The sequence below is a fragment of the Trichophyton verrucosum genome (genome assembly GCF_000151505.1).
Source record: "Trichophyton verrucosum HKI 0517 chromosome Unknown contig00109_1.f1.exp, whole genome shotgun sequence".
NCBI lineage: Eukaryota > Fungi > Ascomycota > Eurotiomycetes > Onygenales > Arthrodermataceae > Trichophyton > Trichophyton verrucosum.
Window position 1 is genome coordinate 53,071 of NW_003315566.1, and position 15,644 is coordinate 68,714.

At 47.5% G+C, this 15,644-nt stretch overlaps 6 protein-coding genes across 6 annotated transcripts; 3 read left to right on the forward strand and 3 right to left on the reverse strand.

Annotated features, from left to right (window-relative positions):
• Positions 1 to 1,322: 1,322 nt before the first annotated feature.
• Positions 1,323 to 2,537, reverse strand: TRV_01274 (uncharacterized protein; the record flags this gene model as incomplete). Its single annotated transcript, XM_003024516.1, has 1 exon — positions 1,323 to 2,537. One exon carries the CDS (start codon positions 2,535 to 2,537, stop codon positions 1,323 to 1,325), a length of 1,215 nt encoding a protein of 404 aa, XP_003024562.1.
• Positions 2,538 to 4,058: 1,521 nt separating this feature from the next.
• TRV_01275 (uncharacterized protein) lies at positions 4,059 to 6,469 on the reverse strand (the record flags this gene model as incomplete). The annotated part of the gene is made up of 3 exons (XM_003024517.1): positions 4,059 to 5,354; positions 5,418 to 6,201; positions 6,264 to 6,469. 3 exons carry the CDS (start codon positions 6,467 to 6,469, stop codon positions 4,059 to 4,061), a joined length of 2,286 nt encoding a protein of 761 aa, XP_003024563.1.
• Positions 6,470 to 7,451: 982 nt separating this feature from the next.
• TRV_01276 (uncharacterized protein) lies at positions 7,452 to 8,166 on the forward strand (the record flags this gene model as incomplete). Its single annotated transcript, XM_003024518.1, has 3 exons — positions 7,452 to 7,488; positions 7,554 to 7,809; positions 7,875 to 8,166. 3 exons carry the CDS (start codon positions 7,452 to 7,454, stop codon positions 8,164 to 8,166), a joined length of 585 nt encoding a protein of 194 aa, XP_003024564.1.
• Positions 8,167 to 9,100: 934 nt separating this feature from the next.
• On the reverse strand, positions 9,101 to 9,938 carry TRV_01277 (uncharacterized protein; the record flags this gene model as incomplete). Its single annotated transcript, XM_003024519.1, has 2 exons — positions 9,101 to 9,628; positions 9,744 to 9,938. The coding sequence occupies 2 exons, from the start codon at positions 9,936 to 9,938 to the stop codon at positions 9,101 to 9,103; spliced, it is 723 nt and encodes a 240-aa protein (XP_003024565.1).
• A 192-nt stretch (positions 9,939 to 10,130) lies between these two features.
• TRV_01278 (kelch repeat protein) lies at positions 10,131 to 12,278 on the forward strand (the record flags this gene model as incomplete). Its single annotated transcript, XM_003024520.1, has 3 exons — positions 10,131 to 10,371; positions 10,431 to 11,068; positions 11,154 to 12,278. The coding sequence occupies 3 exons, from the start codon at positions 10,131 to 10,133 to the stop codon at positions 12,276 to 12,278; spliced, it is 2,004 nt and encodes a 667-aa protein (XP_003024566.1).
• A 1,525-nt stretch (positions 12,279 to 13,803) lies between these two features.
• Positions 13,804 to 14,702, forward strand: TRV_01279 (uncharacterized protein; the record flags this gene model as incomplete). Its single annotated transcript, XM_003024521.1, has 4 exons — positions 13,804 to 13,978; positions 14,056 to 14,260; positions 14,358 to 14,566; positions 14,623 to 14,702. The coding sequence occupies 4 exons, from the start codon at positions 13,804 to 13,806 to the stop codon at positions 14,700 to 14,702; spliced, it is 669 nt and encodes a 222-aa protein (XP_003024567.1).
• Positions 14,703 to 15,644: the final 942 nt, after the last annotated feature.

Here is a 15,644-nt window from a genome sequence, read left to right on the forward strand (position 1 = left end):
ACCAACCTGGGGATACAGGGGATAGCATATTTTATCTTCCATCCTTTCCTATGGCCTCTGTTCCGGTCCCGTCTGCTGCCCATAACACTACTTTCGCTGTTCATTTACACAATCCTCTTTGTTTTCACATATCTACCCCAGGTAGCGTTCCTAGCTATCTTCCATGGCCCCGGCGCATGGGTTAACGGGGCATTCCTCGTCCTGGCAGAAGGAGCCGCGATAGTAGCGATGCTATTTGAGGCGTTCTTCGTGGATGAGGCGCAGGTTGATGTCTTTGATTCGGTGTTACTCCACGAAGCGATGAAAAGGCCGCTCGAAGATCCAACGTCGGTGTCTGATCCGGCTTCAGACGCACAGCCTTCTTCCTCCTTCCGGAGCCATATTATTTCCATGATGTCTGAATCTAGATCATTGGATCTGTCGAATTATACCAACCCTCTCACTCATAAGATCGAAGACCCCGCGAAGTGGCTTGGGAAACCTCTACACACGGCCATATATGCTCCGTTCTCGTTCAGGCAGATAATAGAACTGATACTTCTGTTGCCGCTGAACTTGGTTCCGGCTATTGGAACCCCGCTCTTCTTAGTCTTGACAGGCTATCGGGCTGGCCCGTTCCATCACTGGAGGTATTTCCAGCTACGCGACTTTAACAAAAAGGAGAGGAAGGAATATATTCATAAAAGAATGCTTAGATACACCTTGTGAGTATCTATTAGTAGGGGATATGTATTCAATATCCTATTTAACTAACGTGGCCACCGCTAGGTTTGGCACAACCGCCCTTGTACTGCAACTCGTACCTGGGCTTTCAATGTTTTTCCTCTTGTCCACTGCTGCAGGCTCAGCACTGTGGGCAAGAGATATGGAACGACGGAGATGGCTCATGGCCCTAGATACTGCTGGTGATAACGGCCATCACGATAGGCCGTCAGAACAGTATCATGATAATCCGGTATAGATATATAATTTTTGTCAGTTTCGAGATCAATTTTTGGGTTTACCACCTAATCCCCTAATGGCTAGAATGAGTTTCAATAATATATTTGAACGGTCAGAGATTTGTCTTTAGTGATACTGCTTGGCATATACACGGCGTTGCTCTTTCAGATATTCAGAATTCCAGTGATAAATTTATTAGTGGGATAGAATGAGATAAGTAAACTTGCTAAGAAATTCTAGGGGACGTGAAGGAAGAATGAAACGAAAGTTATGAGTTATAAGCTAGCCAATACATCGAATATGATATCACAAAGGGACAAGCCGGAAAACCCAGTTGGGGAAGAATGCTGTCTCCAGACTCTGCACTACCGCTAATGCCTTTAGGGCTCTATTGGTATGAGTTCAATACCAGTCGGGGCTGGGGCCTCGTCCGTGACTGGAATTACAACGAGAGGATTTGAGGAAGTAGTGGGGGTTTCCGTTGGTGGAGGGGCAGGAGCATAAGTAGAAGTCACAGTCTGCGAAGTTGATAACTCCGACGAGGTTGTAGTGAAGGAGGGTAGGGTGTTGCTAAATGAGGTGTATATCATAGTTGACGATTCTGTAGAAGGCTCAGTAGTAGATGGGCTACTTGTAGATAGGGCGGTAGTAGCCGAGGAGGTGGTCAACTGAATGGTTGAAGTTGACGAAGGCAAACTAGTGGTAGCTGGAGGAGTGAAAGAGCTTGAAGAGAAGCCTGAAGTTACAGTGGCTGATGTAGTTATCGACTGCGTAATAGTACTCAAGGACGGAAGAGTGGAATTCCAGCCTGGGTATGCAGCAGATGTGGTGGTTGGAACAGTAGTGTAACTTGAAGCGAACCCGGTGCTAGTTGGCGGCAGATACACTGTTTTTGTAGTTGTATTAAAGACTGTGGTGGGCCTGGATTGTTGAGAATCGGATGTCGACTGAGAGAGAAGTGAAGTTGTTCCCCGTACTGAGGTGCTGCTGGACACTGGCAGGCTGGTGACTTTGATCGGAAGACTAGTTGTTGTAGTATCTGAAGGAACCACTGTGGATATTGGCGAAGTCCTAGAGCTACTTGGTGAAGCCGTTGACATTGTTGGTTGGGTGGTAGATGGTGAAATAGTAGAGGATGTGCCAGAACTAGACGGGCTGTGAGAACTGGTGGCCGGTGCCATGGTTGGGAAGTAGTACCAGGACGAAGAATATAGATAGGAAATAGGAGGACTCCCCGTCCCAACTTCAATTGCAGGAACTTCTCCGTTTTTCAAAGTCGAGGTGCTTGAAGTAGCAGGTGCAGAGGTAGTAGTGTCCGCAGCCTTATTAGAGTGGGTGATCATCGGACATGGAACTATTGAAGGGGTACCGGTGCTGCCAGCTTTTTGTAGATCCACACACATTGTAACAGGGACAGTCGAGCCAGCGACGGTCGGGGTAACTGTGAGGGTCATGACGGCTGTATTTTGGGTATGGGTTGAGTATAAGCCTCGATTAAAGAGCTCAGCTCGTCGAGGACGATGTATCGGACTGGAATTAACATGAGATGATAAGGCGAGAGATATTATGCCCAGGATAAACCGTAGGTTGAACATCTTGGAAGCCAGCTGTCAAAGGGGCCTGAAAAAAGGGAGTAGTAAGTGATTCAGAAAGAGAGATGGCAGAAGGAAGATCGGTTGTAAATCCTTCTATTTGATTAACTAAATCAAACGATGATATTATAACGAACGAGGCGCTTTGTCCCAGACAAAGTCTTGAAGATGCTATCAAAATGAAAAGTGGCGAATATACAGGTACGAGAAATGATGAAGAGAGAAAGGATTTGCTGAGGTTTAAGTATAAACATCCTAAACCAGGCCAGCAAACGAAGAAGAAAGTGATGTTCCATCGCGAAGCGCCTAGATAAACAGCATCTCCTGGAAACATGTAGATGTTTTCATTCCCCTGGAAAACAAGGGGTTCTTGTCCTTGGGTATTGTCTGAGTCCAGGTTAGGGGGTGGATGCCGTCAGTATTACTGGTTGATATATATAGGTTGGCCTCCATCTGGCCTGAAGTTGCATGAAGTCAGATGGTCGGCGGCAAATGGTTGGATGTCCGTTCTCGATATCACTTTTTATCTTTAGCTTTTCCTTTGCTTGCTGCGTCTCAAACATGGCGGGAAGCCAATGGTAGACGCGCGCTGATTGGCCAGAGCATGAAACAAACCTAACATCACGTGATACTGTTTTGCTCTAAGCGCCGAAGAGAGAGAGGGCGACAACAGCGACAAGCCATGAAAATGATGTAGGGGATGTGTGCTTTACTTTTCAGGATGATGATCCATGTTGTGTCCGGTCTGAGATGCTTCATCTGTAGGGGTATGCTGTGCTCATGAGTGGAGTGGTTGATTATCTTTCTCCGACATGGCAAAGGGGGAAGGGATGTTCTGTCATTTCAACTGTTGCCTTGTTATCGAGAACCAAACGAAGCAGAAAGCCCAAAGACTCTGAGATGGTCCAATGTCCATCAATTACGTAACTAACCACGGAGTACACCCCGGGCTCCCTGAGGGGAAGTACTTAACCGAGGACGAACGCCGGTAAAGCGAGTCTTAATATCCGCGATATGAACTAGGAAAACGAACTAAAGAGGTCGGCCACCAAAAGCTAGTGGAGACGCCGTGTAACATTCGGACCATCGTGCATAATCTGGAGATGAGCAATATCTGGGGTATATATAAACCGGGATAATTTGTTAATTTTCAATTAGACGTTGAGCACTGTCAATTGAGAGCCCGATTGGTTTATACACCTCGTGCAAGGCAGCATTGCATTTTATTTTGCTCGGGAAGCTATTCAATATAATTGCAAAGCTTGTCAAATAGCTAGATTTTTTGATATATTCAAGGGATATACAAGGTTGAATGGGGGCATGTCAAGAAGTTCTGTAAAGTTAAATGGTGAGGAGAGCGGACCTATATACAGACTTATATTATTAGTCCTGGATATATACAATAGATGGAAAACTGTACGGTGCATTCCATCTTCACTTCTCGTATTCATCGAAAAATAGAATAAAAAGTAAATAAGGAATAGCCGAAAATGAATATATTAATTATAGGCATAGGCCATCGTACTAGGCCTCAACCTTGAAGGCGGGTCCAATGCCTTCAAAGGCAGTGATCTGCCCCGTAACAGGAGCCTTCGAGTCACCGTAGTAGTGGAGGCGGTAAGTTCCACTCTCCAGCTTCTTCTTGTTATCAATGGAGTAGTAGTCGTCCTCGATAGTCCATTCAAGGGTAACCTCGCTGGTTCCAATGATTGGACGCTTGCGCTCCCAGCGGTATACCAAGTTCCAGTCAAAATCATCTCGGACGACTTCCCATCTGTTAGAGTTAGGGACCTGGCGTTCAACAGTGGTATAGGTCTTCTCCAGTCTGAAGTTGTTGCGGGGGTTGGCACCGACGAAAGTAGTCTTGACGGTGTCGCCAGGACGGAAGGTCTTGCCCATCTCCGGACCTTTGAGAACGTCGCCGAACTTCTTGCCAATCGGGGGGTTGTCATGGACCACACCGGCAATGAAGCTGAGGGACTTCTCAGTGTTGATTGGTGGGTATGGGCCTGGGTCCGGGTGATTGTTGGAGCTTGCAGAAAGGAATGGGAGGTAGGTAAGGGTAAGGTTGACATGAGCAGCAAGTGTATTCGGACCATGGAGTGTAGAGCCGCCTTCGTAACGCTGGATGCCATACTCTTCTTCTGTTGTGACGTAGTGGGCATAAGTGTTTGATGGTGCCCCTAGAACAACGAGTGGGTTGCTCACGCCCAGGATCTCCTTTGCTTTGTTTGAAAGAGCCTGCTTCCAACGACGTCCGGACATGGTGCTAACCTCGGGAGTGGCAACAATGATGAACAAGGGCCCAACACGCAAGACTTGGATGTCAATGATGTTGGCGGCCCAGGCATAGGGGAACGTGAGATCGCCGATATCAAGGAGGATTTTCTTGGGCTTCTGGCAGGCAATTTGTTCCTTGGAGGGGGCGTGTACGAAATCTCTTGCAATGCGCCAAATAGGGTTCTTTGTGCTGGGCGAATCAGTGCCGTTTTGAGTAAAGTCAAATCTTCCTGGTCCATCAGTAGTACCTCCGGCGAAAGAGTAGCCCAAAGCTGCTGAGCAAGTAGTCAAAGTCTTTCGAGGGTTAAATGGCGATGGGAATGTGTATCCATCAAAGTTTTGGTAGACATGGAAAGACTTGACGGCAGAGTTATCTCTGATTCTCTTTGCAGAAGTGTCCATGTTTTCGTAAATTTCCTTTGCGGTGTTGTATTGACGACGTCCTATTTCGAAACAACTCTTAGTTCCTTGATCGAGTTCACGGAAGAAGGGGCCACGTCCGTGACACTTGGCGGTGCTGCCTCCGCAGGTACTGTCTTCCTATAAAAGAGTTAGTTATCAAACTAAGAGCGATAATAATACATGCAAGATGATCGGTCATACAAATTTGCAGTCCAAGCCAGTATCTTCACAGAAGGGGCCCAAAGTGTTGGGAGACGTGTCTCCAACGGAAGACTGGGAGAATCCCGCAATGAAACCATCGGCAAATCGGTCATCACCCTTGGCAGCTCTTTCAAAAAGGTAGGCGGCGACACCCTTGTTGTCGCCCGAAACAAGTGTGTTGTTTGCGAAGAGAGAAGTTCCGTGAACAGAGTAGAAGGTCAAGATACCAGTGGTCTTATCATCCGATACGCGATCAAACCGTATAAGACTGAGGGTTTTGTCGGTATCATACTGATATCGCTTTCTCTCCTCCTCAGGGTTAGCCAAGTAAGAGAATGGGCTTCGGTTAATGTTGCCATCGACAAGGTCTTTGGTATCAAAGCTCAGCCGGGTTGGGGTCCTAGCCTCGTGAGCTCTCTTGATAGAAAGAAGTATACCATCGACAATGGCTTGGTAGGTGGCCTTGTCAAATCCAGCACTGGGAATCTGGGGTAGCAGATAGTTGAGCCAGGCACCCGGGCCAGCATGGGAGTGGGTTCCGGTCAGAGCGAGATTGTGAGATGCGTATCGAGAGTACTCTGGCCCCATGGCAGCAAGTCCCTTGAGGACACCATCTCTCACAGCTGTATCGCCAGCAGCGAGATCGGTAACGAGGTAAATAAAGGTATCATCTGGCTTGTTGGGGTTCTCGATGATAAAAGCACGAGAGTAAAGACGCTGACGAAGACCAGTTCCCTTTTGCTCGGAATCAGCAAATCCCATAAACACGATCTCTACAACCGGCCTACGGATATGATTAGATTATGCCAGGAGAGATATTCCCAAGAAATAATGAGTTCACTATACCCGGTAACATCGGCCTTTCCAATACCGACGTTGAATATGTCATCCTCCGTGGCTGACTTATCAGCGCGGGTTGACTGAAGAGGCAGAGAACGACTGAATTGATTGGCCCGGCTGGTTCCATGAAAGTTGAAAGCGAGCTGGACAGCTAAGATGACGCCCAAAAGGACGCCAAATATACCGACCACAGTGCCCGTGCGTGGTGGCATGGTTGGATTCTGTATGTTGTCCTGGAAAACCAAATTTCGAGGCCAGGAAGAGAGAGAAATAGGGGGGGGCTTTAAAAGCAGTTGCCTGATGTTTCGAGGACCGCTGGCCTTTTTTGCCACCAGGCAAAAAGCACGTTGACTATCGCTTAAAATGCCAGGTCCTGGAGACAGCAACGAAAAGTTGTTTGACTCCACGATTCAGGTCCCCTTTTATACGGGTGGGCCCAGTTGGTTCTCCAGCTGCAAACTTTCTTTTTTAGACCCTTTTTTTTTCGACTGTTTGGACAGAAAGCTTTGCGGGGGCCGATCTTAATCAACATAAAAGTGTGGGTCAAGATTGCCGTTTTCGTTTACTGTTGACGAACCTCCGTGGCCGAACTGGAGATGGAAGAACGAGATATTGACTCTGGAGTCCCCGCGGTGTAGTTATTTAGCTTCAATCTAAGCAGCGGTTGCTCATGTACGGCCGGCGTGACTGTCCCAGCTCGACAGCGAGCCCCGATGCCTGTCGTGTCGGCCAGCACACCTGGTGATATCCAGATGCCTGCCAAGTTCGCTGCACGTCCTATTATGCATGGATCGGCCTGCGCACAAAAGTTGGTTTCTCAGTGAGACGGCGGAGAGAGAAGGTTGAGGTCGAAGCAGAGTTTCACTCGACGTCGGACCGACGGGAACACGTGAAAGCGAGGCCCAGGCGCCGCCCGCCTGTAAAAGTTAATCTGCTTAGGTAAGGCGGAAATAACAACCCACGTGACTATGATCGACAGAGATACGAGTTCGGAATAGTGGAACTTAGGTAATCGACCCCAACTGGGTTAGCCCAGTGTCATGTGACCATTTGCTGCCGGGCCAAGACATCCGTAAGCGGAAAAGTTGAAGGCAGCGATGAGAAGGAGAAGCGGACGAGAAGGCGCAGCAGCAGCAGCAGCTGGCGATAGAAAGGGGGAAAGGGACGAAAAAAAGAGAGACAAGAGCAGGCAGGATGTCGCTGATCAACGAGACGCATGATTCACTTCCATGTAAGTAGTACACTGGGACTGCGCACGGCAGACAGGAAAGCAGAGGGGACTGACCCAGTTTCCAGACATCGACGAGGACGTGACGCCTCAGGTGCGCGCAGAGCTCAGCAGACTCATTGACGCCGAGCTCCCTGCAGATTACCGGTCGACTCTCCATCCATCTCTGCCAGAGCTCCCGCCGACCAAGTTCTCGCCTCTGATAGAGCAGGAGCTTGAGAGAAAGGCGAGGAATGAACCCATATCCGGAGGAATTGATCTGTCTCGATATGAAGCTCCAGAGATACCCCCTTCTCCACAGACCCGAACGCCGACCCTGCCACCGTTATAGACGACTGGAGGCAGACTCTGCGACGCGCATACGCTGCACACCTTCATCTGTCCACCAGAAAGGAGAACCTAGCTTTGCTAGAAGCCCATGGCAAGAACGCGTGGTTGATTGGCAACATGCAGTTAGAGGAGATCCTGCGACGCACTGAAAAGGAACTGCATGATACCACTGAAGCCACGGAGGCAGTTAATCGAGAGAGGAAGCTAAAGCAAGAGAGCGTCAGGGGAGAACTAGCGGCTCTGGAAGATACATGGAGACGGGGAGTGAGCGGAACTTTGGATGTTGAGATTGCAGCTGAGAAACTCAGGAGGGACATTCTAGACATGAGGCGGCAGCAAGCACAACCCTAGAATGAGCGGTGTGCGCATATCGAATTACAACAGAAGGGCAATGCTCCAGGACGGCCACACAATACGAGAAGCCCCCTCAAAACCTGGCGTACAAGATGCTAGGTTCTGGCGACGCAGGAGTTGTGTCAGCCCCGTTCGTTTGGGGTATTCTCTAATCATGCCTGCCTGAACTTCCCAGGAAGGGCGAGTCAGACCAGTGTACAGGCGAGACCACAGTTATCGAGCCGACATTACCCATCGATCAGCCTGTCTGTCATGAACAGGCCCTGTCAGATATTAGGACCGTACTGGTATAAACAGGCTGAGAACTAGAACCAGGAATATACATGACATAATATCAACATTCGATAATGGAGATTAGTCGTTTGAACAATCTATTTCATGCCATTATACATGATTGTAGCTCTTTTTGTCTTGCTCTTCTTCTCAACGACTAGCCAGGACTAAATTTCTAGTGATGTATATCCCGTACTAGAACATCTAGACAGACCTCTTGTTTTCGTGTCATTCGGCCTCCCTTTACAAGCTACATATTTTGTTTCGCTACCAAAGCGCGCCTGTCGTCGCTTGTGTTATTCAAGTTTAACGAGTTTTAGCTTCCAAACGGCGCACGCACGTTCCAGCCCCCACAGCAACCACTTACTATAAAAAGATTCGCTCTATAAAAGTCGGTTATAGAAGCGTTAGGATAAGTGGAATAAGGAAGCATTGATAGTGTTATAGCTACCTTTGGACTACTTTGCTGACTCAACTATAGGTAAACAGCCGGACGGCCGGCAATAGAGAAACTGGGTGTAGTAGGGTTAGGGCTGAGGCAAGGTGTGGCAATGGGTGTGATGAAGGAACTCCCGAGGGGTCATAACAACAGAGAGCCATACTGAAGATCACTGCCATTTTTTTTTCTTTTAGAGAGCTGACTTTTTAGCTATGTTTATCAGCGGATGGATGACTTTGAGTCGGTGTGGGGGATGAGTATTTGGCGCTTAATCGCAGCTGGATTTCCGAGCGTGTTGTGTACGGAGTAAAGGCGATACGACCAAAAAGGAGCGCCAAAGGTAGCAAGATGAGTGATCAGTAGTATTATTGAACCTTTGCCTGCAGCGAAGAGATGTTTTATGCATCCTTCTTGTTGCTGCCGTGACATGAACTCGAGGGTGCTTCTGCATAGATCAACCCAACCAACCAGCCAACCAAAAAATAAAAAAACGACTCCCTGCATGACTGCTGGATGTCTTCTTCTTGCTGTCAACAGGGGGTGCTGGTAGGTAACTATCGGTGAACGCTTTGCTTGATCGTCCCTCATGGATTCCTCTCTATTCAGCTGGTGCCTCCGACGCAGCAGAAGGGGAGATTGTTCTCTAGTTAGGCCATCATGATATTCGAGGCCGAATATTCGCTCCCACTCCAGCGAAATAGACAGTGAAGACCGAGCAATGACAAAGAGGTACGCAGCTGCTGCGACCTGCGAGGTTTCGGATTTTTATTCAAGTGACTCGCAGTCCCACCATGTGGCGGTTGACGCATGCTTCGTGTGAAGATACAATAACACTCCGTAAATAGTAGCACGTCGTAACTACGTACACAGCCAGCCCAGCAAAGTCGATCTGAGACATTGCTCCCCCCTCAGCCTCCATCCAGCTTGAAGGGGAAAAAAACAATTCAGCTTTCTCTTTTGCCTGGGACACACTGACGGCTTCTTCCGTCGATCGCTCTCGTTTCTCTCCCCATTGTATTTTCCGTATTTCTCTCTGCGCGTCTCTCGTTTCTTTCATTTTATATCTTGAAGGTTCTCACGGAAAGAAGCTCCTTTGTTGGGAGTGTTTCATCGAGAAACCTCTTCAAAACCGCCCTGGAATCCCTCACGCTGCACGGCGCGGTCTTATTTTTTGCCCTTTTATTTACATTCTGGCCATGCTGGTTTATGGTGATTGTTGGTAAAAAATAAGATGTCGGTGCTGGTGTCGATGGCCGGTCGTTTTGCATCGAAGTCTGCGTCCATGACGTACCTCCTGCTCGTACTGCTTGTTGGATTTATACTACCGCAACAAGGCCAACATGCTCACGCGAGGACTCTAGCTCGGCGAGACAATAGCCCTACAGATATATGCAAGCGGTGGTCTCAGCAGACAGCTATTGTCAACGGGACCCTTTACATATATGGCGGCCGATCGACGACTGATGCCAGCCAGAAGGATAACACTTGGAGTATGAATATCCATCCTTTCCCTGGCTTCGGGATACCCAAGGCTAACCCAACTTGCTAGATGACAACTTCCTCACTCTGGACCTAAAGTCAAGCTGGGGAATCTCGGCCCCAAAGCTGACCGGACTTCCTCGAGGAGATAACGGCCCGCCTCCAGTCTCGAACGGCTACCTATGGAACTCCTTTAGTTCGCTCTTCCTATACGGAGGAGAGTTTTCGGATAACCCTGCCACTGACCCCGTTGATTTTAGTCTATGGGAGTACAACATTCCTTCGTCGTCATGGATAGAACACAAGTCACCAAAAACTTCGTCGGGAGAGAATTCTGCTGAAGCAAATATCCCTGTGCAACGATCCGCCGAGGGAGCCGGTATAAATGTCCCGGATCTAGGCAGAGGTTGGTACTTTGGAGGCCATCTAGATGGATATACCACCAAGGGCTGGTCACAGTCGATTCCTAGAGTGTATCTCAAATCGATGATCGAATATACCTTTCCGGGACATACAAACAACGGAGTCAAAATAAACACAGATGATAAGCGCGCTGGACCCGAGGGTGTCTGGCGAAATATCACCGAAGGAGGATTACAGGACTCTGCAGGGTTTACCGAACGAGCTGATGGAGTGTTGGTGTATATACCTGGTTTTGGTAAGGAAGGCATCATCCTCGGCCTTGCTGGGGGTACAAATGCTACTTTTGTAGGTGACCCAATAATCTCTCTCTCTCTCTTTTCCCCTCTTTTGTCTGTGGTTATATGGCTAGATAGCTAACCTATTCGCCTAGACTCAAATGAACGTTATCGATGTGTTTGATATCGCAAGTTCAAAATGGTACAAGCAAGCTACTAGTGGGAAGACCCCGAAGATCAGGGTGAACCCATGCGCTGTCGCTGCGTCCGCAGCTGATGGAAGCAGTACACAGGTTTACCTTTTTGGTGGGCAAAATTTGATACCCTATGGAGAACAGATTCAGTATAACGATATGTGGATTTTATCGATCCCAAGTTTCACATGGATAGAAGCTAAGACGGATGGGCAGTCTGTCCCTCCAGCCAGAGCTGGACATACGTGCAACATTTGGAACTCCCAAATTGTGGTGACAGGAGGCTACGTGGGACAAGACTTGAGTTGTGATAGCCCAGGTATATACGTATTTGATGCGTCAGAATTGACGTGGAAAACCCAATATACTGCACTCGAAGGCGGAAATGATTTGAATCAGCAGGCCTCACAGACTCGAGATAGTAGTGGTCTTGGAGGTAGCTATGGATACCGAGTCCCGAAAGTTGTCCAATCTGTGATAGGAGGCGATGAAACTGGAAAGGCAACCCAAACGGTCCCTGCTGTGGCACCAACGGATGGGCCTTTAGCCACCGGCCAGCCTCTTACATACACTGTCCTTCCAACAGCCGCTTCCGGTCCGCATGCAGGCTCACCAGGCGGCGGTAGAGACGGGCCCAACATCGCAGCAATAGTCGCGGGCGTCATTGCTGGATGTCTTGGTGTTCTGGCCATATATCTTGGCTTCGTCACCTGGCTGTACCGCCGGCGTCTAGCAATCTATAAGAGTCATCTTGCAGCCACACAACGTTCTTCAATTGGGAGTTACGGAGATAAAATATCGTCATTTCCGCCGCGGTACTCGGACCATATGAGTAGTAGTGGATTGGGGACAACCGGCTCAACGGGTAATTTAACGGTAACTACAGCACGCATGTCCTGGATAGGCGGAGACAACCAGCGATACAACCACACCAGAAGCAGCAGTGGTGGGAACTTTGATCATTTAGCCCAACCTGGAAGACCATCTACCAGTAGTAGCGTGGAGGACCTACTGGCTGGGCAGGAACCAACTTTCCTGGGCGTCATGTTAAACCCACGACAGACTCTGAGGGTTATCAATCAGTGATGTTTCCCCTCAAATGTTTCTCTCCCTTTTTCTATTAACACTAGGTCTTTGGCCCAGACATCTATGAATCTTATGGGGAGGATATACGATCGCCAGATCCGAATGATAATGTATGACATTCGCCAAGCATGTTTCGTTCCATCGTTACTTGATACCCTATAATCTACCCTGTCTTTCTGCCAGATACTGTAACTGTTTATGATTTATTGGTTGTGTGTTCTTGTACTTCAATCAATTTCGCGTGTAGATATCAATTCTCATTTAAGGGAGTAAATGGGAACTTTCCACTCTATTAGCCTACAGCATAATGATATATTTATAATCATGGTTTTGCATGAGGGTATGTAAGGCTCATTATGATAACTCCGCAGCCAAGTTCTATATTATTCGATCATCATATACTCTTCTTTCAACTCGCTGCATGTCTCGTAGGATCCTTTCATATTCTCCGATTCGAACGGGTCCAGCCGGTAGAATCGTCACTGCTTGGACATAGACGGGTCGATCAGTCGATATATGGTTCTCTTTCTCGCTGCTTCTGCGAGTACTTTCCCTCTCTCTTCTGCGATAGTCATCAGGATTCTCCTCGCGTATATATCCAAAAATATTAAGCCAGACGCCTATTTGAAGGCTTGTGTGATGGGTATCTTCCAGTAGAAGATTAATGTCAACCTCTACATGGGAAACTTGAGATTCTAGCCCATGCACACTATAGTTATGATGGAGTGTCAGGCGACCAGTGGTGGTGTTGTATTTCGAGACACTGCGCGTGTGATGTTAATACCATTGGCGCTGAAGTAGAACCAGAGCATGCACAACATACCATCCTAGGAATCGAACCTTAAAATTCACGGGATACGTTGGAATTTGGGAGAGAAATACCAGTTTCGTCGGAGCAGGACCTGGTACAGCCTGGTCCATCCCAAGTGTATTCCGCTTCGCTCTGCAGGGGTGTTCATATCCATCTTCCTTCTGATGTTGAAGTTGCCCAAAATAGAAACGGGAAACCGTTATCGATAAACTCAATGACTAAGATATTATTCATGTGACCTATCACGTGATTCTTGCGTCGAGAGCCAGGCGGTGCTTGTGTTGGATATCATAAAAAGTTGACGTCGAAAAGCGATAAAGAAGAATCTCACTGCCTAACGACAATACCAAACCGCCCCTGAAGACCTGCCGGAGGCTTATCTGTCTCACCCCTCTCACGGCTATTCTGCTGGCCCTTTGGATTTTTGGCCCTATATCGCCTCATCTTCCTCCCCTCTTCGCTCCCCTAACAACTGTCCACCCCGCACACGCCGCCTACCAACTGTCCCATCGTCTCCTGGGTGTTAAGTCGACATCGGCGTTTATTTCCACGAATACTCTATTGGGGAGTGAAGCGTATACTGCAGTTTCGAAGTTACTGGTTGTTTGGGATCTTTGGTGCTGTGCTTAAACGACTAGGCATCTTTGATATCCCACCTCATCACACTCCGACCTTCTCGAACTTTAACGCACCCACATACATTCACGGGGCAAAATGTGGTCCTTCTTTGGCGGTGCTTCGGCACAGAAGAAGAAAGATATCCCTAAAAATGCCATCCTCTCGCTTAGAGAGCAGCTTGAAATGCTGCAAAAGCGAGAGCGGCATTTGCAAAATCAGATGGATGAACAAGATGCTATAGCAAGGAAGAACGTAACGACGAATAAGAATGGTGAATATCCTTTCTCTCTTTGTCCACTATCTCATACCTCATTCCAAGTTATATATCTGACTGTTGGGGAATTATAGCTGCCAAAACTGCTTTGAGGCGAAAGAAGCTCCATGAACGATCGCTTGAGCAAACGAGTGCTCAGATCCTACAGCTTGAACAGCACATATATTCCATCGAGTCCGCAAATATCAACCAAGAGACATTTAATGCAATGAAGAACGCCAAGGCTGCCATGGAACAAATACACAAGGGTCTCAACATAGAAGTTGTTGATCAGACAATGTATGCATCACATTTCATCTCTCTTACCAATATACCAGGCTTTATGGCTTGGTTTACACGGGATAATTATTTCTAACGGCATCTCTTTACTTGACAGGGGCGAGCTGCAAGAACAACACGCTCTCAGCGACGAGATTGTCAACGCTATTACTAACGCTCCTATCGGCGAACCTATCGATGAGACCGACCTCGAAAATGAACTGGAGGGTATGGAACAGGAGCAGATCGACAATAAGATGATTGGAACCGGAACAGTACCAGTTGGAGACAGAATTGATAGGCTACCTTCCGTAGCAAACGGAGCCAGTAAGTTTAAATCTGCCTTCATTCAACGGATTAACCACCTGCTAACAACTTCTTAGTCAAAGAGAAGCCCAAGGCTAAGGAGGAAGATGACGAGGAGGCCGAATTAGAGAAATTAAGAGCCGAGATGGCCATGTGAGCGTTCAATTAACTACAAGTAATATATGGGAATGAAGCACGAAGGAACTAGGAAAGTAAGCATCTACTACTTACCTTTTTACGGGAACTGGCGTCTGGAAGGAAGGGAATAGCTTTATTCTTTTATAACTTTTTTTTCTTCACTATATTTTTCTCTCACTACTTTTCTCTCTCCAGTACTGTTTTTTTTATAAGTCTCCTGTTCTTTCTTCCGAATAAGCAGACGGTATACCCTTTGCATAACCAGGTTGCTCTTCTGCTTTCTCTCTTCCATCTGCATGACTAGTGTATAACTGCCCTCGACATTTTGCATGCATGCTGTATAGTTTACCAAACCACATTGCCAACATTTATACGATTAATGGACACCGCACTCATTATCATAACTGGACAACCCCAACAAACTACAAATATAATATCTACTTTACTATCCAACAGAGAAGAGTCTACCTGCTTCTTTTCACACGATTGCGAAGATCAAGAAATGTTCCATGTTAGAATATATAGTTACTTACTGGCGACAACACCGCCATGACACGACGAACCATAATATTTTCTTCTCAACCTCCCGCCTCACAATGCAACGCACGAGCTCGGGATATCCATAATATCAAAATGCCAAACGAATAGCAATATCTAGAATGCACAAATGATAAGCCACCATGCAATTACCACGCCGTGCCACACAACAAGACGGTTCAACGGGGCATAAACCACCGGACCGACAAATAACGGAAGAGTCAGCATAAGGTCTCCAAGAGGAGGAAGAATCAAAAACACCCAGGGGAAACATGATATGATATCTTTTTTTAGTCAAAGAAAAGCGTTTCGCATCATTCGTATATCTTGCACGGAAGAGTCGTGCGGATGGGTTGGGGTATAAACGGGTGAGAGGTGGGTTGGCTGATATAGCGGATAATGACGGTGTATAGGAAAAGGCATA